Raw genomic sequence first — 22867 nt, forward strand, 5'->3', positions numbered from 1 at the left:
GCTGCAGCTACACTTTGGTGTCACCATCTTCTCCCTTTATCTAAAGGGAGATAACCCCTCTGGGCTAGTGTCCTCGGCTGTAAAAGGAGGGTAATAATAACATCCATCTCACAAACCTGCTGGGAGCACATGCTGAGATAACTCGTGAAAAGTGCTTAGAGATGCTTGGTGCGCCATTCGACAGTATCGTGGGTATAAGCAGGATCTACCTGAGCATGTAAATACGGTGGAAGAAAACATACCACGCTGTTCTCATGGTGACCTCAGGTGTGTAGAGCCGGAGGAAGTGGGACACAGGGGGTTAACACTTTGCATCCATTTATTTTGTTATCACTAATATGTATTATTTTTGTCCTTTTTTTTTCAAGGTGCTTTATTTCTTTTTAAAATTTTATTATGTATTGGTTTGGGGCATACAGCTTACTGGTTAGACAATCATGTACTCTACGCAGTGTTCCCGCCCTGATATTTCCGGTACCTCAACTGGCACCATACATAATTATCACAATATTATTGATTCTATTGCTTATGCTTTACTTACATCCCTGTTACTATTTTGTAACTACCAATTTGTACTTCTTAGTCCCCTCACCTCTCTCACCCAGTGCCCCAACCCTTTTGTCATTTTTTAACTCCACTAGAGTAGCAGGAAAGGAGAAAGGGCACCAGGCGGTCTACTCGATCTCCCACATGCTCTAGAGAGTGACCAAGGGTCCTGGGCAGAGCAGAGGCCCCAGGAAGCCTTCCGTCTCAGCAGGTGATCCCAATCCCCTGAGTGGCACTGGGCAAATGGTTGCTCATCCCTGGACCTGCTATTCCTTCCTGTGCACAGCAGAGCTCCTAGCCGCCCCCACGTAAAGTGTGTTGCTTACTACCAAGGGAAGAACTGAACTCGAGTCCTAACGGTGCTTATGTAGTACTATGAGTCAGGCATCGTCTGAGGGCTCAACCCTGCCAAACATTTAATCCCACATTGACCCAATTATTATCATCCCTATTTTGCTGGTGGGGAAAACTGGGGCACGGCAAGGTTAGGCCAGGCACTGGAATGTTACCAGAACTCAGTGCAGACAACCTGGCTCTGAATCCAGGCTCTAGGCCCCCGGTGTTCTACTGTATGGGCCACCAGGCTCAGAACATGGCTTCCTTCCTCCCAGCCTCAGTTTACTCAACTGTGAAATAGGCTTCCCAATACCCACCTCTTCAGATTGCTGAGAGGGTGGAATGGCATCGAACTTGGGCTGGGAGAAGTGTCTGAAAATGGCTGTCTGTTACCTCAGTCTCTGCTGGAAAAGGGAAGAGGCCCCGGGCCTCTCTCCAGTGTTAAGCTCCTGGTGAGCTGTCCCAAGCCCATTGGCCCAAGAGACCAAGCAGAGCAAGGATCCAGGCCTGAGTCTTCCAGAAACCACAGGGCAAAGTGCCCAGGGCTTGCGCGCCTCTCCCCGCTCCCACTCTCGGCTGGGTGAGGGGCCCCGTGACTTTTTCATCGGTTCCCCTTCCCCTGAGACCCAACCACACCGCATCCTCTTGCAAGAACGACCAGAGAAGGAAGCAGGGTCTGGGGTGCCATGTAACCCGAGAGGGAAGTCCAGCTAGGGTGTGAAGCAATGCTCTCCTCCCCACCCCCTCGGGCCCCAGCATATAAAAGTGGCCCGGGCTCCGCGCTCCGCGCTCCGAGCCAGCGCTGCGCGTCCTGCTGCCATGTCCCAGCTCTGCGTGCTGCTCGCCTGGGCCCTCCTCGCCCAACTTGGACTCGGAACCGGGGAGGAAGACTCAGCCTGCTGCGGCCCCATTGTGCCCCGGAAAGAGTGGCGGGCCCTGCCGTCCCGGTGCATCCAGGAGCTGAAACTGCCTGTGCGCTACGTGGTGGTGTCGCACACAGCGGGCAGCTCCTGTGACACCCCAGCCTTGTGCCGGCAGCAGGCCCAGAACGTGCAACACTACCATGCGCAGACACTGGACTTCTGTGACGTGGGCTACAAGTAAGTGCGGGGTGGGGGTGCTGGCCTGGGAGACAGCAGGCCCGCACTATCAGAGAGCCCGCCCCCGGCCCCGCCCCCGCTGACAGCTGCGCTGCCAACTCAACCGCAGTGTCTTCCTTTCTCCCAGAGTCACCGCATAGGGCTGGCCATGCAGACAGCACAAAGATGCTAGGAGATGGGGAAAGGGGTGAAGTCCAAGTTCTGCTCCTTGGAGGGAGGGGCTTTGCCCACACACGAAAGTGCCATGTGTCTTTGTTAGGAGACAAACAACCAGGCTGGTTCCAGTCCCCAGCTCTGCTTATGGCTGCCTGAGACCCGGGGCAGGTAGTCAGGGTCTCAGCCCCCTCCTCTGCAGTCATGGAGTTGTGGCCTGCCTGATCAAATCACTCAGGACACTGCCTGGCATGTACCGGAGTCCCAAATCTGTGGATTATTGCCATTAGTCAGCGGCTACGTGCCAGGCCACGTGTCAAATGCTGGGATGGGGACAGAGCCATCAACAGTATGAATCCAGCCAGACTGGACTTAAAGACTATTAGGGAGAAATAAAGTCAGTCGGCACAATGGATTCAGATGGTGATGGAAGTGATGCCCAGAAGCTGAAACCAGGACTACATGGGCTCCTTTTGAAGGGCAGGGTGAGGGAACGTCTTCCTGTTAGGGTGGTTCTGACTTGGCTCCGGGATGGGCAGCTGAGGAAGTGTGATGAGCTAGGGGTACCTCAGGGAGGTGAGCTATGAGGGGCAGTGAGCGGGTCATGCCTGAAGGCCAGAGCTCAGGGCATTGGGGTAGCTGGAGGAATGATATGCAATGAGGAAGAGGGGATAGGAAGAGCCAGGTGACAAAGGACCTTATAAGCTACCATCAGGACTGGTTCTACTGACAAAGGCAGGAGCCAAGGGAGGGATGTGAGCCTCCTTATATAAAGGAAGCTCCCTCTGGCGGCTGTGGAGATACAGACACTAGGGCGCGAGAGCAGAACAGGATGCGGACAGATTAGATCTGTCCCTGGAGCCCATGGCCACCAGTGCCCTTTCCAGGGTAACAGGCTGGGGTCCAGCACAAGGGAACGTTTGATCCCTACAGGTTTTCACACCTTGGTAAACACCAGAATCACCTACTGAAAATGCATGTTCCCAGGACCCACGCTTAGAGGGCTTCAGTGAGGGGCTGTGGCAAGGCTGGGGAATCTGGAAACCTCACTTGGAGAACTCCAGAAACTTCCAAGGGCATCCCTCAGCTCTTCCAGATCAAGAGTTTACAATTCAGTTTCCAATGTGAAGGTTTTGTTTCCAAGTGTTCAAATTCTAAGTGTCCCCATGAAGTAACGAAGGCCAGCCCCTGGCTCCACTGCCTCTGGCCTAAATTGCCTTACAGAAAAGACAGTGAAATGATTCTCAGGTTTTAGGATTCAGTCTTATTCAAGCATTCTGAATCCTCCTTCCTTGTTGCGTCAAGCTCCCTCTCAGGGCCTCAGTCGTTCACTTGTAAAGCAAGGCTCCTGCCTGCACCCACCTGGTGGCGATGGTTAAGATTTACCTTAGACGCATCCATTTAATGAATAGACAAGGAGCACCAATCACCTATGCCACGTGCTGGGGACATAGCAGGGCCAAAACTGGCCCAGTCCTGAGGGTCACTGTGATATTTCTAGCCTCTTCAGAGCCCGACTCTCAGAGTGGCTTCTTTTTTTTTTTTTTTTTTTTTTTAAATTTATTTTTTACAGAGACAGAGAGTGAGTCAGAGAGAGGGATGGGTAGGGTCAGACAGACAGGAACGGAGAAAGATGAGAAGCATCAATCATTAGTTTTTCATTGCGTGTTGCGACACCTTAGTTGTTCATTGATTGCTTTCTCATATGTGCCTTGACCGTGGGCCTCCAGCAGACTGAGTAACCCCTTGCTGGAGCCAGCGACCTTGGGTTCAAGCTGGTGGGCTTTTTGCTCAAACCAGATGAGCCCGAGCTCAAGCTGCCGACCTCGAACCTGGATTTTCCGCATCCCAGTCCAACGCTCTATCCACTGCGCCACCACCTGGTCAGGCAGAGTGGCTTCTTAAGTGGGAGATTCAGAACCTGAGACCCAGAAGTGCCAACATGCTGTGCATCATTGGTGATCTGTGAGCCAAGATGCTGATCTTCTAGTTAATTCCAACGTGCCATGTCAGACTCAATCGAGATGTGTTGAATGAGAGTCTTAAGGACCTGCCAGGATTGGAAACCTTAAAGTGGCAGATGCTGGAGCTCAGGGTCCACATCTGATTGTGACCCCAACCCTTCAGTCCCTGATACTGACACCAGAGTGGACCTCCAGCAGGCAACAGGAGGCAGGAAGCAGGCTGGGGTGAGGGCACTGGAGTTTCTCAGTGGAGATTTCTGAGGCAGGGACCTCTGGGGCATGAGCTGGGACAAATCACCTCACTTTCGACTCCCTCAGCTAAAAGTAGGGATGACAACAGTTTCTGCCTCAGAGGATTGCATGTGAGGACTCAGCAGACCAAAGCTCAACAAACCCTCCAGGGAGGCAGGAGAGAGCAAGGAGTCAGATCCCGGGGCTGGAAGTCACAAGGACCTGGGTGAAAATCCTGGCTCTGCCCCTGACTAGCTGTGTGACCATGGGCAGGTATCTCCACCTTGCTGATTATCTACAGCAGTGGTACCCAACCCCCGGGCCGTAGACCGGTACCGGTCCGCAGAGAAAGAATAAATAACTTAAATTATTTCCGTTTTATTTATATTTAAGTCTGAACAATGTTTTATTTTTTAAAAATGACCAGATTCCCTCTGTTACATCCGTCTAAGACTCACTCTTGACGCTTGTCTCGGTCACGTGATACATTTATTCGTCCCACCCTAAAGGCTGGTCCATGAAAATATTTTCTGACATTAAACTGGTCCGTGGCCCAAAAAAGGTTGGGGACCACTGATCTACAGAATGGGGGCAGTAGTGACTCATGAGTTACTATGAGGATGAAACAAGGTGTGTACAGAACTGTGCTTGGCCTTTTAGGGGCCACTGTCATTGTTCTTATTGAAGATGAGGGGATAAAAAGGAGTGTGGGAGAAATTGTGTGAGTGGCAGGAACAGGGGCAAGGCAAGTGGAGGAGGGGAAGGGAGTCCTCTCCCAGGAAGCCCTCCTTCCTGCATCAACCTCCCTCACCCCCCCTCCCCACAGCTTCCTGATTGGAGAAGATGGGCTCGTGTATGAGGGCCGGGGCTGGAACACCAAGGGTGACCATGCAGGTGTCACCTGGAACCCCATATCCATCGGCATCACTTTCATGGGCAACTACATGGGTGAGTGACTGTCCTGCAGGTCAGGAAAGGGGGCTGACATGGGCCCGGGGGAGGGCACATTGTGGTGTGTAGCTGTTGAGAGGCTCTGCCACCCACAAGCTCTGTGACCTTTGATAAGTGACTCAGCTTTTCAGGGCTTCATTTTCTCCTTTGTGGATAGTGACCATTTTCAACAGCACAGTTCAGAGGAGGATTACTCCATATAAAAGTACTTAGGCTAAGAAGTGCTTGAAGTACTGTGGTGGGTAGGCCCCAAGGCCTGGGGACAGAGGGCAAATGAGCAAGAACCATAACAGCCACACACACTGCACCAGGCACCATCGGTGGGCTTTACCTAAAGTAACTCATTTTATGGCCCCATAACCCTGTGGCAGGTGCCATTATTCTCTTCTTTCACATAGGAGGAAACTGGGGCACAGAGGTTAAGTCATTGCTAGAGAGTGGCAGACTGGGTTTGGGGCCCTAGGGAGCCAGGTGGGAATGCACAATTGGAACCACTACCCCACACTACTTCTGCCCTTGAGGAAGCTCCAACTTAACTCCTGCCTCTGCCTCCCCCAGAGCGGTCACCCCCACCACGGGCCATCCGGGCAGCCAAGAGTCTGCTGGCTTGTGGAGTGGCACGGGGAGCTCTGCTATCCAACTACGAGGTCAAAGGGCACCGGGATGTGCAGCAGACGCTCTCTCCAGGGGACCAGCTCTACGAAATCATCCAGAAATGGCCACATTACAGGGAGTAAGCCCTTGTCTATCTCCAACCCCAGTCATAAATCCACAGCCTCCCCTCCCCCTCCAATAAAGATGCAACTCAAACTGTACTTCTGTATCTGCCACATGCTCCCCTCCCCACATCCCTCCCAGACCTCAGCCACCCCCCCCCCCCACCTCCCAGCACTCTGTCCTCACTGGTGCTCAAAACCCAGAGATGCTAGCTCAGAAGGCACATCACAGCTCAGAACCCAGAGGTGTCAGGTCAGAGTGCAGGAATCAGCACCAAGCCAGCCCAGATGTCACCAGCAGCAGCTCGGGGGGGTCTCCCGGGCAGTGAACCATGCTACAAAACACCCCTCTCCACCACACAGCCAGACATCCTGTGCAGAATCTCTGCTTAGTCCCCTCTGAGGACGGGCTGCTCAGTAATGCCCACAGGTCTCCAACTTTCACGGCTTTAGAGAATGCAAATTTTTCCTGAGCCTGAAACCAAATCTGCCCCTCAGTCACACAAACATGCCCAGAAACAGGCCCCAACTACACCTCCCCCCTGTATACATACCTACCCCCTCCACTCCCACTCTTCAATCATAAGGTGAGGGATCCCAAGGGCAAATATGTTTATTTATAAAATGCACATACCCTCCGTCCCAGCATGCGATGCCTGGGGGAGCAGGAGGGGTAAGGGCCTCACACATTTGATACCCTAAAAGCACCAGGAGGGGCGGGGCCTGGGCGGAGCTGGAAACACACAAGCCCCACCCCCACGCTGAATCCAAAGGTGGATAGGGGACAGAGGGACAATGCTCCCTCTCCGAGGTCATGATCGAGTGTCCAGTCGGTTCATGTATTCCTGCAAGGCCTTCAAACGGGAGTCTATTTCGGCCATGTCGGGCGCCTGGTAGTCGGAGCAGTACTCTGTGAGAGCAGGCATGGGTGTGGAGGGCTGTGAGGGGCCTGAAGCCACAGAGACCTCCAGGGCCCAACACGCTGCCAGCAGGCTCTGGGGCATGAGGGGGAGATGTGGAGTCCCAGCCTCACCTTTGTTGGGGACCCAGCCCCCCGAATTGGCCAGATGTCTCTGATGGCGGCTTCGTTCCACAGGGGTGGACTTCTGCAGCTGAGGAAGGCATGCAAGGGGTCAGGCACCCTCCCTCTATTCCTGTCCCCCGAAATCCCACAAGAAAATTCTGAACTTAAGGACCTCAGAAAAAAATAACATCTGACATCTTTTAGGCACCTATACAAAATAACTTTTTAACTTCACCAGAACCCTCTGAGGTGAATACTATCATCTTCATTTACTGATAAAGAAAATGAGACAGAGGCTGACGACCTCGGAATCACACAGGTGGTATGAGGCGATTTGTGGCCCAAGCTGATGGTCTTAACTAGCCTCTGCCCACAGCCCACCCCCATCCTCCCCTCCAGTCCAGTGGTCTGCAAAGTGTCCAGAGCCATTTGAGAGGCATGTCTACAACGTGACACCCGGAAGAGAACCACGGAGAAGGGAACATTGGCTTCTGGCGGTTTCATCTGCCCCTCCTCCAAAGCCTGAGGAAAGGCACTCACCATATTGGACCCACTCAAGGTTGTGGGGCTGAGGTGCTTCCCGCGGCGGCGAACACTGAAGAAGGCGGATTGAAGGACCAATGGGAAGAGTCTTTGGCACCTCCCATCTCCCCCTCTCCGAGTTTCAAGGCTCCGTCACTTAATTTCCCCACAAAAGACTGTTTCCTGTCTCCCAGACGAACGTTTGGAGGCGGTCCTTTCCCCCCACCCAAGTTTTACCCTCCATGGAGGGATTCAGAGAAATCCTCGAACTCGCTGCAGGAGCTGGCGGACGAGCAGCGGCTGCGGAAACTGTCCACTAGAGGGAGGAGGAGACGGTGAGCCGCCAGCACTCTCCGGCCCCGCCCGGCCCACCTGCCGGCCCGGCGCGCTCCAGCCCGGTTACCTGAGGAGCTGCGGTTTCGAGAGCGGCTAGCCGCGTTCCCTCGACCGGTCACGGGAGCAGAGGGACGAGTCTGGCGAGCCCAGGAGATGGACGGCGCGTCCCCGCTTCCTCCGCTGCCGAATCGGTTCCGCTGCTGCCTGGGGAACCGAAAGGAGACTGCGCCTGTGCGCCTGACTAAGGCGGGGAAGGGCATCGCGGCGCCCCCGTGGGTCACAGCCGGGGCGGTGACCCGCCTGAGGTCATGCAAGGGAAGGAAAGAGATGGAGCGGGTGACCAGAGGATGGTGACAGATGGGAGACGGGGACAAATGAGGGTACTGGTAAAGAGGCAAGGATATGGGCAGGTGAAGAGGAAATGGACGCTAACTTCATCTTGATTTCTCTCAGTTTCTTCTCCTTGGCTTTCACAAAGGCTGTGGGGTCAAAGCGGGGCATACGACCACCTAGGATGGGGTGGGGTGGGGTGTGGAGTGAAGAAGCTGCGGTCACGGGATCGTGCCTCCACCGCTCTAGTCCGTTCCATGTCCTCCCACAGGAAGGGCAGGGCTGGCACAAACCTGTGGGCGAGGGAGAGGGGCAGGCAGGGTGGCCTCGACTCCGGCCCCCGCGGCCACTCTCCCGGGATGAGGAGCGGGCGGCGCCGCGGCCACGCGACGTGGAGCGCTCCCGGGACGATGAAGCCCTGTCCTCCCGGGCTGGGTGTGGCACCACTGGTGGAGTCCGTCTCCTGGGAGCGCAGGGCCCCACTGTCAGTTTCCCACCGGCCATAACAACTCCTATCCCAAGCCTCCCCCGGACTTCATCATCTTCGAATCTTCAGGCCCATTAGTTTCTAGACCTTCACAGAACCTTCTCCTAGGCTCTGCCCTCAAGAAGTCCCATTACCCCTTCCAAAAAAAACCACCTGCCATTCCCGACAGCCTACCTACCTACCCCCTTCACCTGACCCTCCTCCTGAGGTCTCCCACAGCTACCTGGTTTTCTGTCACCAATTTTCCACCACCCACCCCCAATAAACACCTGCAGAGATCATCCAGATCCCCACCTGCTGGGTCGCGCCTTTTCGTTCAGCCCTCAGGCCCTGCCCCTCCCCAGTCCCTTAGTCCAGCCCCAACCTCCTGAAAGCCGCTTCAAGCCCTGCCCATCCCTCCCGACCCCATTCACCTTTTTCCAACTATCCTAAGCCCCTACGCCGCCCCGCCCACAGTCCGTTAGGCTTCTCCTACCCCTTCAGGCCCGCCCATCCTCAGGCTCCACCCACCCGCTCCATCCAGCCCGGGCCCCGCCCAACCTCCCTCAGACTCCGCCCGGCCCCGCTGGTCCGCAGCCCACCTGCAGGCGGGGTCGGCTGCTCTGAGGCCCCGCCCCCGAGCCACGCCCCTCACCCCCTCCTGTACGTGGCCAGCTCGCTGTTCAGCGTCTTCAGCCGGGCGCGCAGGCTCCGCTCTGATGCCTTCACCTCTTCCAGCTGCCGGGAGGAGACAGGAGGGCAGAAGTCCAATCTGAGGCCCAGGTCTGCCCGAAAGCCACCCCCGCCGGCCGCAGCGCTCCCTCACCTCCTTCGCCAGGCGGCGGCAGTCTTGGCTGCGGCGGCCAGACCCGCGGGTCCCGAGCCCGCGCTCTTGCCGCAGTTCCAGCTCCAGCCCGCGCACGAGCCCGCGCAGCGCCTCGGCCTCCTGGCGCGCGGCCCGCCCGGCCAGCGCCTCCTCGCGCGATCGCCCCAGCTGGACCTCCAGCTCGCGCTTCTCAGCAGCCAGGCGCGACACCCTGGCGGAGGAGATAGAGGGAAGAAAGCGAAAGCTAGGGGGCGGGGAGGGGAGCAGAGGGGAACGGTCCTTTCATCCCTATTCCTCCCAGGAGTGGGAACGCACCATCATTTCATCTCCCCTCCTCCACCTTCTCCCCACGTTACAAGGAGCATGGCCACATCACCGCCATCCACCCCATGGGCAGACACAGCTGTGTTGAGCTCTAATTCCAAAATATCACTGACCTGTCCTCTATAACCTCAGAGCCCAACCCTGAGGTCCCGACCCCAGCCCAGCCTCCCCCTGACCCCTTAGCCCGGTGTCACTGCCTCCCACTCACCAGGAGACTTTGTAAAATGCAAATATAATTAGGTCACTACAGTGCTCAAAACCCTTCTTTGAGAAAAAGATGTGCACACAAGGCTATTAACTTGCAGCCCTATTTGTGATAGCAAAAGAGTGGAAATAACCAAACTGTACACCAACAAAGAACTAGTTGGATTTCTAAGGTAGATCCACTAAACTGAGTGCCACACAACTAGAAGAAGGAACAAAGAAGAGCTCTATGTCCTGTCACCAAGTGGTGGCCAGGATGTAAGTTTAAAAACAGTGCAGAAAAATGTTTAGTATATATTTTTACATAAAAGGAAAAGGGGAATTATACATTATATGTGTTCATATTGTCTAAAATATATAAGGATAAATCAAAAAAGTTTTAAAAGCAGGAACAGCAGTGACAATAGGGATACAAGCAGGACCCCTCTGCATGTACTCTTTTTCTGGTTTTGAATTTAAACTAGGAAAATATTGTATGTAAATAAATTTTAACAAAATCAATTGCTAAAATTTTTAAAAGAAACTGGCTCAGCCTGACTGGTGGTGGCGCAGTGCACAGAGTGTCGACCTGGGACGCTGAGGATCCAGGATGGAAGCCCTGAGGTCGCCAGCTTGAGCACATGATCACCGAGCATGGGATCATCGACAGGATTCCATGGTCACTGGCTTGAGCTCAAAGGTCACTGGCTTGAGCAAGGGGTCACTGGCTCTGCTGAAGCCTCCCAGTCAAGGCAGATATGAGAAGCAATCAGTGAACAACTAACACAACGCAACTACGAGTTGATGCTTCTCATCTCTCTCCCTTCCTCCCTCCCTCTGTCCCTTTTTTCCTCTCTCACTAAAAAAAAAAAGGAAAAGAAAAAAAACTGGTTCAAACAGATCCAACTATATCAAAGTTAGTGGCATACTGGAAAATCATGTCAAGTGACCAAAAAGCTTTATTTTTAGCAAGTAGGAAACAATATAAGGACAAAAAGAACTGCAAAGAAATCTAAACTTCATTCAGTACTCTTTTTTTAGCGAAAGAGAGAGACACACAGAGAGAAAGAGACAGACAGGAAAGGAGATGAAAAGCATGACCTTATAGTTGTACCACTTTTATTGTTCACTGAATGCTTTCTCATATGTGCCTTGACTGGGGAGTTCCAGCAGAGCCAGTGACCCCTTGCTCAAGCCAGAGACCTTGGGCTCAAGCCAGGAACCATGAGGTCATGTCTATGCTCAAGCTTGTAACCCCGTGCTCAAGCTGGCAACCTTGGGGTTTTGAACCTGGGTCCTCAGCATCCTGGGTCAATGCTCTATCCACTGTACCACCTCCTGGTCAGGCTCAGTACTCTTGGTAGTAGTAATTATATTGGTATTATTAGGATAAAGAATATAAATAATCACATTACTATTACTAGAAACTAAGATATTCAGTATGAGAAAAGACATACAAATCAAAGAGGTTAAATAAATAGACGTCATTTTTCTATTTCTAAAAACCTATCTACTTTCTGACTCCACTAAAAAGGCCTAAAAGCTATGTCAACCCAATGGCAACAAGCACCCCCAACAACCAGATAGACTGTGATCTATAAATACAACTTCCCACTAAAAGAAACCAGAGCTCCTTGGAAAAATTACTTATACCAGTTCTGAGGCTAGAAAAGCAAAAGAAAGTCCAAACATCTTGACTTTCCAGAAAACATGGAAGCCATCAAAAATTATGGGGGTCATTTCAAAAGAAAGTAGGAGTCAACATGAGGATGTTCCTACTAGCCAAAGAAAAGACAGTATGTGCGTCAAAAAGAACACCTGCAACAAATAACGAACTACAAACATCTGTGACAGGCTGAATAAGCACCCCCAAAATATATCCCTAAAACCTGTGACTGTTACCTTATATGGAAAAGAAAAAGACTTTACAGCTGATAAAATCAAGGACCTTGACATGAGGAGATTATCAAAGTGGCGCCTAAATATAATTCCCAGCATCTTTATAAGAGAGAAGCGGAGAGAGATTAGACACAGAGAAGGAGAAGGCAATGTAATTACAAAGGTAGAGAGACTGATTGACATATGGTTATAAGCCCAAGAATGATGAGAGCCACCAGAAGCTGGAAGAGACAGGAAATGGGTTCTCCTGTCAAGCCTCTGGGTGGAGCACTGCCCTGCCGACACCTTCATCTCAGCCCAGTGAAAGTGATCTCAAGTTTCTGGTCTCCAGAAATGGAACAGGATAAGTTTCTGTTGTATCAAACCACCAAATTTATGGTCATTTGTCACAGCAGCCAAAGGAAATCAACATGACATCAATTAAGTTTAAATTCAAGTTCCTAATGATAGCAAAAACTAAACAAAACTCATTGATCTCCACAAAGGATATAAGGGAACCAACTCTTCTGAGAAAAGTTAAAGTAAAAACAAAATCAAGCATTAATCATGCCTTTCCCATACGAATTGTACCTCAGGAAACCAAACAGTTGATGAGATGATGCTTTTCTTTATGAAGAATTCCAGCTAACAAAAGCAGAAAGAATTATGGAATTAAATCATTACCTTTTAAAACTCCTAATGAAAAATCTTTGCCCTGGCCAGTTGGCTCAGTGGTAGAGCGTCGGCCTGGCGTGCAGAAGTCCCAGATTCGATTCCTGGCCAGGGCACACAGGAGAAGCACCCATCTGCTTCTCCACCCCTCACCCTCTCCTTCCTTTCTGTCTCTCTCTTCCCCTCCTGCAGCCAAGGCTCCATTGGAGCAAGGATGGCCCGGGCGCTGGGGATGGCTCTGTGGCCGGCTCTGTGGCCTCTGCCTCAGGCGCTAGACTGGCTCTGGTTGCAACAGAGCGATGCCCCAAATGGGCATAGCATCGCCCCCTGGTGGGCGTGCCGGGTGGATCCTCGTCGGGTGCATACGGGAGTCTGTCTGGCTGCCTCCCTGTTTCCAGCTACAGAAAAATACCCAAAAAGAAAAAAAAAAGAAAAATCTAGCCACTGATCAATAGCTGCTTGTTCTCACCTTGCCTAAAAATTAAAATTAATCAAGGATATGAAAAAATATATATAGATGTTTACATTTTGGGCCAAATATTAAACTTACCCTCTGCAATCAAGAACAAGACAGGGGCCCTGGCCGGTTGCCTCAGTGCTAGAGCATCAGCCTGGCGTGCGGGAGTCCCAGGTTCGATTCCCGGCCAGGGCACACAGGAGAAGCGCCCATCTGCTTCTCCACCCCTCCCCCTCTCCTTCCTCTCTGTCTCTCTCTTCCCCTCCTGCAGCCAAGGCTCCATTGGAGCAAAGTTGGCCCAGGCTCTGAGGATGGCTCTGTGGCCTCTGCCTCAGGCGCTAGAATGGCTCTGGTTGCAACAGAGCTACGCCCCAGATGGGCAAGAGCATCGCCCCCTGGTGGGCGTGCCGGGTGGATCCCGGTCGGGCGCATGCGGGAGTCTGTCTGACTGCCTCCCCGTTTCCAACTTCAGAAAAATACAAAAAAAAAAAAAAAAAAAAAAGAACAAGACAAAGATACCACCTATCCCTACTTCTCAACATGGTATTGGAGGTCCTAGCCAGAGCAATGAGGCAAGAAATATAAATGAAAGATAAGGATTGAAAGGGAATTAACAAAACACTCATTTGCAGGTAATTTATAAACATTGAAAACCAAAGAGACTCTAACAATAAATTATTAGAAACAAGAAATCTGAAGTTACTAGATATGAAATCAATATGTAAATATCAATTATACAAAAAACAATGTGATTTATATTTAAAGTAAAGAAACTATTAACAAAAGCATCCAAAGTGTGGTGGAACAGCATTACTGAGACATTAACTAAGACAAATAAATGTAGAGAGATAAACTCTGTTCATAGATTGGATACACACTACAGTTTTTATACAGATTTCAGCTCTCCCTAAACAGTTCTATTGATTCAATGCAATACTAATAAAATTTCCAACAAGTTTTATGTGCTTGTATTGAAAAACATATTGATTCTGAAATTTATACAGCAATTCAAATTGTCAAAAATAACCAAAAATATCTTGGAAAAAAGGGAAAATACTCGCTCTATCCAATATCAGGCTAATTATAAACTTACAGTAATAAAAACAGTGTGGCACTGGAACCAGGATAGATAAATAAACCAATGGACTGAAGAACCTCACCTGTGTATAAACGTGGTTTGTGATAAAGGTGACAATGGCTGAGCAGAAAGGAAAGGACAATCTTTACAATAAACGGCACTGGGATGGTTGACAGGTCGTAGGAAAGGCCCTCTACCTCACCCAAAATCAATTCCAAGTGGGCATGAATGTGAAAAGCAAAACACAAAGAATTATAGATGATGATATGGGAGAATATTTTCATGACATTGGGAGTCAAGGAGTCTAAGACAAGACAAAAATTGCTAACTGCAAAGAAAAATATTATAAATGAGTCTACATAAAAATGAAGAGTGTCTGTTCCAAAGACATTATTAAGAGAGTGAAAAGGGCAGGGGAAGGAGTCCTATCAGACCATATGAAGAACTCCTGGAAATCAGGAAGAAATAGACGATTAGAAGAAAAACAGATAATTCACACAAGAGGAAAGCCACGTGGCTACTACACACGTGAAGAAGTGCTCAGCCTCACGGGAACAGGAAATGCAAATGAAAACTACCAAGAGAGGTGGGCTGTAGAAACTTGATCAGAGAGGGATCCAGCTTTGACATCGGAACCGTCAGTCCAGCGCCCTGTCTCAGGAGGCAGGTACACAGCACCAACAAGGAAGGTGTCTTTCTAACACCTGAATCTGATTAGCCGATGGGTTTGATAACTATTTCACCAGAAATATGAAAAACAGAGCAACATTAACCATGGAGATAAAATCAACAAAATCCAGACTGTAGAAAACTCAACAAGAGAAATACCCTGGCTTCTTCCACAAATAAGTAGCATGAAAAAACGGAGAAACCATAATAAATCAAGAGATTTAAGAAACACATCAACAGATTGCCATGTGCGGCCGTATTAATTCACACAAGCCAATTACAAAAGACATCTGTGAGATAATCAGAAGTGTCAACACATACACACGTTAAGGAATTTTTGTTACCTTTGTTGTATGTGATAACAGCACTTCTGTTTTAAGTGCCCTTGCATGTTAGAGGTACATATTGAAGTGTTTCAGGGGAGGGGGTTTGCAATTTGCTTCTCAAGGGACAGGGCAGAACGCAGATCCAACAAGATGGGCAGTGTCATGACCGCTGAAACTTGGGCACAAGGATACACACATTATACTCTTGTCTACTTTTGTTGTGTGCTTGGAATTTTTCCTAATAAAATGTTTTCCAAACTCTGTGGCTCCCCCAAACTCTCCACGGAGCTTCCCACTCAGCCCCTTCCAGCAGACAGCCCCCTAGCCCCCTCGCCCCCTCACCCAGCTCCCTCTTCTGGGGTTGCGCCAGCCAAACTTCTCTGAGCAAATGTCACTCCCCACTCCTGAACCTCTCCTTCTCCGAGCAGGAACGACTGCACTCAGCCTTCCAACCTCACCTCCCAGGGAAGCCTGGCTGCTGCAGCAGGCCGGATCACATCCCGGTCCTCTGCTTCTGGGCTCTCTGTGCACTCCCTTCCTGGCTTCCCAACTGGTGTTATCAGTGGTTTCTGTCTGCATCCTCCCACCAAGAGGGCAGTCACCAGCTATCTGTCACTGGGTAGGAACCCGGGCTCTGTGACCAGGCTGCCTACATCCAACTCTGCTACACTTACTACAAGCTGGCTGACTTTGGGCAGTTTCGCTTCACATCTCCATGAAGTGGGACAATAACAATACCTGCCTATAACGTTGTAGGAATCTAGGAAGGGGGTTAGACCAAGTTTGGCACTGAGTAAGGGCTCATTAAATATTAATAGCGTCGGATGATGTGCCTGGCATACAGTATAAACTCGTTAAATAAATGTTGGATGTATGAATGAATAAATCTGGGAGCCTTCCCAAACTCTCGGACTCCAAATTGGGAAGGAGAAAAGAAGCCACTGTCAAGCTGTGGGATCTCCGTGCAGAGGGCGCCACCTTGTGGCCATCCTGGGAAACACACATGCATGGCGGCACACACCCAACCAGGCCTGAGGGCTGGTCCTGAGGATGTACTTACCCTGCTTCCAGCACTGCACAGCCAAGCCCCTCCAGGAAGACACATAGGGTTCTCCACCCCCTAAGCTCGCACACTCGGGAGGGGAGAGGGCTGAGCCAACCTGTAAACACTGAGGGCTTGGTCCGGGGCCGCAGCTGGCAACAGTGCTCGTGGCTGCAGAACCCAAAGGGGCTGCCTGGATTCAAGATCTAGCCTGGCCATATCACTGTGTGACCTGGGACAAGTTCTCTACCCCCTCTGGGCCTCAGTTTCCTCTTCTGTAAAATAGGGACAATAGCAATGCCTACTTTGTGAGGATTAAATGAATTAAAATCATAAAGCACTGAACAGAGTCCTTGCTACCCAGTTAAATGCTCCATAACATTTGCTACTGGTATTACTATCATTACTATTACTACTACCACAAATATTAGCCCTCCCACAGCTAATGCTGCCACTGCAAACACTACTACTGCTACTACTCCTACTAAAAATATTAGTCCTCCCTAATGTTTGGGGCCCCCTCCAGGTGGACCAAGTCCCCCATTCAGCCCCAGCACACAGCAGGCACTCAGTATGTCAAAAGCATTTGCTCTCTTCACTTCACTTTCAGTTCCCTTGTTCTCAGCACATTCGCACCTAACCAAGGCCTTTGTACATGCTGTTCCCTCTGTCTAGAAAGAACACCCTTCCCCACACCAGTCTCTGACCCACCCCAAGACCCTGTCAGGTCCTGTCACAGCACAGCCTCCCTTTGTTGACCAACTGCATCTCCATTTGCAGTGATATACTCGGGAGGTTATGTGATCAATGAATATCTGCCCCCTGTGTTAGTCACTCACAGGAGGGGCAAGGAGGAACCAGCACAAAAGAGGCGCTAAATATAGCACTTCTTCTCCCCCCTGTCTTTGCACATCCTGTTCCCTTTGCCTGGAATACCACCCCTTACCAGGTTTCCTTTCTGGGGTCCCCCACTGTGCCCACTCTGCAACTTCATAGATCTGTCTCCCCCACAGGACTGGAAGTCCCAGAAAGGAAGGGTCAGGATTGTCTTGGTCACCACTGTGTCCCCAACACCACCAAGCACAAGACGGGCACAGAGAAGAGTTCAGAATAAATATTCAGTGAATGAGGGACCGTAGTCCTCCCAAAAGTCCATGGGGTCCCATAGTGCATGATGGGATGTGCCCCCCAGCCCCAACTGTCCACCCCTCCCAGACTCACTGCTCCCGCAGGTGCCAGATCTCGGAATCCCGGATGTTCCGAGGGTCCTGGCCATCCAGCCCTCGCAGGCGGCCCAGCTCCTCCTTCAGTGAACGGATGACGCCCTGAAGGACCACGGGGTCTGGCTTGCCCTGGTACGGGAGGGGCAGCGGGTAGTGAATCCTGAGGAGGATTAGAACCACAGCATCTCAGAGGCCAAGAATCCCTGGGGGTACCTACCAGACCCCGAGAGCCTTAAAGTACAAAAACACCCAATTCCCAACTCTCACTCCTAGAGGCTTAAGTTCCAAATGCAGCTTTGAGCCCCCTCCCTGCCCTCTTTGCACCAGTCAGCCACCCCTAAGACCCTCTCATGCAGCAATCGTGGAACCACTGGGTCATGTGATTTGCAACCAAGCACAATCCTAGGTGAGATTCCACAGTAGGAGACTCAAGATGACCTGACCTGGGTCCCCCTTGGCTGGAGAAAGGTAGGGCACCTTGATTATCTGACCCACCAGGTGCTATTCATAGATTGATAACTTCCCACTAGCAAATCCAGGAGCAGTTAACAAAGGAGCAGACACTGTCCCCAGCTACCCAACTGCTGTACCCAACTCCCTTCTCCCTTGCTGCCTCCATTTATAAAGACAGACAGCCAGTCATTTTCCCAGCATCCTTTCCATGTGACCACTTCAGGCAAAGGCCATGTGACCATTTCTGGCAAAATATAGTAAATCTGTTGGGAGACTTCTGGGAACACTTTTGTTTCCCTGACAAAAACAGTAGATGCAATTGGCAAGCACAGCCCTGTTTCTCTTCCTCTTTCTTGGATACATATGCAATGCCTGGAGGTCCACAGCCATTTTGTCACCATGAAGAGATACGAACCAAATCAAAAAGCTAACTTGTTAAGGATGACAAAAGAAGGCCTTGGCCAGTGGCTCTGTGGATAGAGCTTTGGCTCAGCATATGAACATCCCAGGTTAGATTCCCAGTCAGGGCACACAGAAAAAGGAACCATTTGCTTCTCTCCCCCCCCCCCCATTCCCCATTCTCTCTTTCTTCCCCTCCCCTGCTGCCAGTAGCTCGATTGATTCAAGCATAGGCTCTCAGCACTGAGGATAGCTTAGTTGATCAGAATGCATCAGCCTCTGGCACTAAAGATAGCTCAGTACTGGAGCATCGGTCCCAGGCAGGGTTGCTGGGTGAATTCCAGTCAGAGCACATGTGGGAATCTGCCTCACTATCTCCCCTCCTCTCACCTAAACAAAAAAGAAAAAGACAAAAGAAAATAAACAGAAAACCGTAAGAAGCCGGAGTCCCTAATGAAACTGTTGAGTTGCCACCACCTACCTAGACATCTTGTTAAGTGATAAACTGTTGTTTAAGGCGCTGCAAGGGCTATCCTGCTGCTTGTACCCAAACACAACACTAAATGATGCAAGCCTCAACACTGAAGATTCCAAAAGTAAATGTTTAAGCAACATCCCCACCTTGCCCTGGGTACCAGGGTTCCTGAGGTCTAGCCACATCCTCTCCCACCTGCCCACCAGCCTGAACCTATGGCCATCCCTTTGTCCCACCTGTCAAACTCCACGGAGTAGATGAGGATCAGGTAGCGCTTGGAGTTGAGCTGGGCCGACCTCGAGGCCAAGGGGCCTGGGCGGCCCCCCATCTTGCGGTTCCGCAGGGACTCCAGATCTGTGTAGGTCAGCAGGTCAAGGGTGACTGACTCACTGCTCTGTTGGGAGAGGGTGGGTGGAGCTGACACAAGACCCAACACGGCCATATCCAGAGCACACACCCACACACCTGGGCATAGCCGGGCTTTCCTACACTGCGCCTGCTGAAGGTGGCCCTGTCCAAGGTGCTGGCACACGGACACCATCAGAGGGGGACTGGAAAGAACCTAAAAGCTCAACTATGGGTGACAGCTGAGGACTGTGGCTTTCCCAGTACTGTCTGTAAACGCCTGGGGATCCCTGAGACCTTTTCAGGGAGTCCAAGAGGTCAAAACTATTTGCATAATAATACTAAGATGTTATTTGCCCTTTGGGCTATGTTGACATTTGCACTAATGATGCAAAAGTAATGAAGGGCAAATATGCTGGTGCCATTAACAGAAATTCAGCCAGTGGCATCAAATGTTATTAGTAGTCATTGTACTCTCCAATGCCACACAGTCTGGGGGGACCAGGAGGGAAACATCAGCAGATAGATAGACAGACAGACAGACAGATAAAACACAGGAAATGAAACCTGGGAATGTCCTTGATGACGCTATAAAGACTATTAATTTTACTGCACTCAAGCCCTGAGCACACAGCGCTGTACCACTCTGTGACAAAATGGGAAGTACGCACCTGCTGCACACCAAGGTGCAACAGTTGTCTCAGGAGAAGCACTTGTGCAATCGAGTTTTGAGCTAAGTTAGCCACTTTTTCAAGGAACGCTGTTTTTACCTGAAAGAACTACCGACAGATAGGACGGGTCTTCAGCCTCGGGGTCCAGCAGGCGTTTTCTCAGAAATGAACAGACTGAGCCTGTCATGTCCAGAAAAACAGCTGACAGGATTTGTTGCCAATGATAAAATTCAAATGTCAAAGCGAAAATTGGAATTGGGGAAACCTTGTCAAGCCATGTGCTTGACAGCCCTTGGACGCTGAAGGCCTTTCCCCGTGAGGTCAGTGAGGAGATTAGCAAATGTGACTTCCTGATATTGCATAATGAAATGGGACATTTGGAAGAGCTGCACAATAAAGTGAACCAATGTTTCCAAATGACCAATATGTGTTGTGACAAAATGGGTAAAATATCCAGGCAAAGGGCCGGATCCACCAGTAGATGTTAGTGTAACTAGATACAAAAGAGTTCACCGATGTGTTTCAGATTCCACATTGCAACCAACCTTGTGGAAACTACCACTTGTCCAGTTTTAATGTGTTAGTTAAAAAGGATACACACAATTACCTAAAAAGCTATTAAAGGATTCCCTGTCCAAACATGTATCTATGCGAGGCAGATTTTTCTGCATGTACTACATCAAGCCAAACGTAGCACAACAGATTCTGTGCAGGAACACAAAGGAGACTCTAGCAGTTTTCTATTAAGCCATTCAAGAGATCTGCAAAAATGTAAAACAATACCACATTTCTTCCTAAATTTTTTCGCCTTAGAAAATATATTTTTCATAAACCCATTATTGAGATTAACATATACTATGAATTCATAGGTGTCTTTAAATTGTTGTTTTAATTTGTAATAGAGCAACAAATATTGATGGACAAACCCTGCATAATTAAAGCCCATTGGTGTCCTCAATAATTTTTAAAAGTATAAAAGGATCAGCCTGACCTGTGGTGGCGCAGTGGATAAAGCATCAACCTGGAAATGCTGAGGTCGCCGGTTCGAAACCCTGGGCTTGCCTGGTCAAGGCACATATGGGAGTTGATGCTCCCCCCCTTCTCTCTCTCTGTCTCTCCTCTCTCACTCTCTCTGTCTCTCCCTCTCCTCTCTAAAATGAATAAATAAATAAATAAATAAATAAAGTATAAAAGGATCATCAGACCAAAATGTTTCAAAACCACTGGGTTAGAGAAATATGTATATGATGGAATACTAAGCAACCACTAACAAGGATGACAAACTCAAAAACTGTTAATAAAAATAGACAATAACTATATAGCACTTATTAGAAACCTGGCATTGACCTGTGGTGGCACAATGGATAGAGTGTCAACATGGAATGCTAAGGTTGCCAGTTTGAGACCCCAGGCTTGCCCAGTCAAGACACATATAAATACATCTTGCTCCCTCTCTCTCTCTCTTCCCCCCACCTCCAGAAAAAATAAAATAAAATAAAATCTTAGTGGCATAACTGGCTTGAGCATGGCCCCAGGCACTGAGGATAGCTCCATTGATCCCAACTGATGGCTTAAACCTCACGCACTAAAAATAGCTTGGTTGATTCAAGCATTGGCCCCAGATGGGGGCTGCCAGGTAGATCCTGGTGGGGGGTGGCACATGCAGGAGTCTCTCACTATTTCCGCTCCTTTCACTTAAAAAAGAAAAAAAAGAGTCAGGCATTATTCTAAGCTTTTTCATGTAACTCATTTAATTTTCACAACACTATGAAATGGGGACTAGTATCAACCCACATTACAGGGGCATTGAGGGGAAGTAACTGATACAGATGGGAAACTAAGGCATTGAGGGGAAGTAAGTGGCCCAGGCTCCAGGCTAGGAAGTAAGTGGCTATTATGCCATTATGCCTATAGATGCTAAAATGTAACAGTCTGGGGTGGGTGACAGAAAGGGGATTTTGAGGGGCTCTCACTTTCTAAGTCACACAGTACTACTGTCACAATGATATGAATGCTATTTTATCTGTAATCAGAGAAATAATGTAGTTCACCATTTTAAAATGACATCTAATTAGCATTCTCTATCACTCTAAGTTTCTACCTGCTTTCCCCCCCCCCCCATTACTACATTGACTACTTGGCATTATATATTTTTTTCAGTTGTCTGTCTCTAGAATGTCAGCTTCATGCAGACAGGGGTTCCTTTGTTCGGTGCTGCACGCCCACACCACAACAGTACAACGAAGTGAATGATTGGCTATATTCACTGATGTAACTAAATTTTTATGAAATATTGTTGAATCTCTCAAAAGCAGGTTACAGAATACCTTGGTAAATATGTCAGCTGTATATGTCTAGGGTGAGCCAAAAGTAGGCTTACAGTTGTTTATTCTTGTATTATTATTTATTAATTATTGTATTATTTCCCATACAAACAATTGTAAACTTACTTTTGCCCCACCCCGTGTAATTATAGATCTGTAAAGGCACACACATACACACACACAGAGGTGGGGGGAGAGGTTCACAAATGAATAGAGAAATGGAGAAATGACCAGAGTCGTTTTCACCAAAATATTACCAGGAGTATTAGGAGTAGGGTGATTTTTCCTTTATTCTTTACATTTCTCTGTAAACTCAATTTTCTACATGAAAATAACTCATTAAAATCAAAATATTCATTACATTTAAGAAAAGATAGGCCCTGGCCGGTTGGCTCAGTGGTAGAGCGTCGGCCTGGCGTGCAGGAGTTCCGGGTTCGATTCCCGACCAGGGCACACAGGAGAAGTACCTATCTGCTTCTCCACCCCTCCCCCTCTCCTTCCTCTCTGTCTCTCTCTTCCCCTCCTGCTGCCAAGGCTCCATTGGAGCAAAGTTGTCCAGGGCACTGAGGATGGCTCTATGGCCTCTGCCTCAGGCGCTAGAATGGCTGTGGTTGCAACAGAGCGACGCCCCAGATGGGCAGAGCATCGCCCCCTGGTAGGTGTGACAGGTGGATCCCGGTCGGGCGCATGCGCGAGTCTGTCTGACTGCCTCCCCGTTTCCAACTTCAGAAAAATACAAAAAAAAAAAAGATAGCTCTGTACCTTTAATGAAATAGAAGACAATACTTATTTTCTCTTACATAATTTTTTAAAAACCAAATACTTGAAAATAATACAAAAGTGCCTT

General features: G+C 49.6%; 2 protein-coding genes across 4 annotated transcripts in view; one reads left to right on the forward strand and one right to left on the reverse strand.

Annotated features, from left to right (window-relative positions):
- Positions 1–1652: 1652 nt before the first annotated feature.
- Positions 1653–6096, forward strand: PGLYRP1 (peptidoglycan recognition protein 1). The gene is made up of 3 exons (XM_066265323.1): positions 1653–1982; positions 5157–5278; positions 5840–6096. Exons 1-3 carry the CDS (start codon positions 1702–1704, stop codon positions 6016–6018), a joined length of 582 nt encoding a protein of 193 aa, XP_066121420.1. The 5' UTR covers positions 1653–1701; the 3' UTR covers positions 6019–6096.
- A 498-nt stretch (positions 6097–6594) lies between these two features.
- The window catches only part of CCDC61 (coiled-coil domain containing 61), a 29979-nt gene continuing 13706 nt past the window's right edge, over positions 6595–22867 (reverse strand). For 2 of the 3 annotated variants that reach the window (XM_066271746.1, XM_066271747.1), the window contains exons 5-15: positions 18917–19074; positions 17352–17513; positions 9502–9712; positions 9331–9413; positions 8503–8672; positions 8313–8424; positions 7947–8083; positions 7781–7859; positions 7562–7616; positions 7031–7109; positions 6595–6907 (exon numbers count right to left, since the gene is read on the reverse strand). In XM_066271746.1, coding sequence (XP_066127843.1) covers positions 6810–6907; positions 7031–7109; positions 7562–7616; positions 7781–7859; positions 7947–8083; positions 8313–8424; positions 8503–8672; positions 9331–9413; positions 9502–9712; positions 17352–17513; positions 18917–19074 — 1344 coding nt within the window. In that variant the 3' untranslated portion in view covers positions 6595–6809. The remainder of the gene's footprint in view (positions 6908–7030; positions 7110–7561; positions 7617–7780; positions 7860–7946; positions 8084–8312; positions 8425–8502; positions 8673–9330; positions 9414–9501; positions 9713–17351; positions 17514–18916; positions 19075–22867) is intronic. The other variant, XM_066271748.1, reaches the window with a different exon arrangement.

Source organism: Saccopteryx bilineata, chromosome 3 (genome assembly GCF_036850765.1).
Source record: "Saccopteryx bilineata isolate mSacBil1 chromosome 3, mSacBil1_pri_phased_curated, whole genome shotgun sequence".
Classification (NCBI taxonomy): Eukaryota; Metazoa; Chordata; class Mammalia; order Chiroptera; family Emballonuridae; genus Saccopteryx; species Saccopteryx bilineata.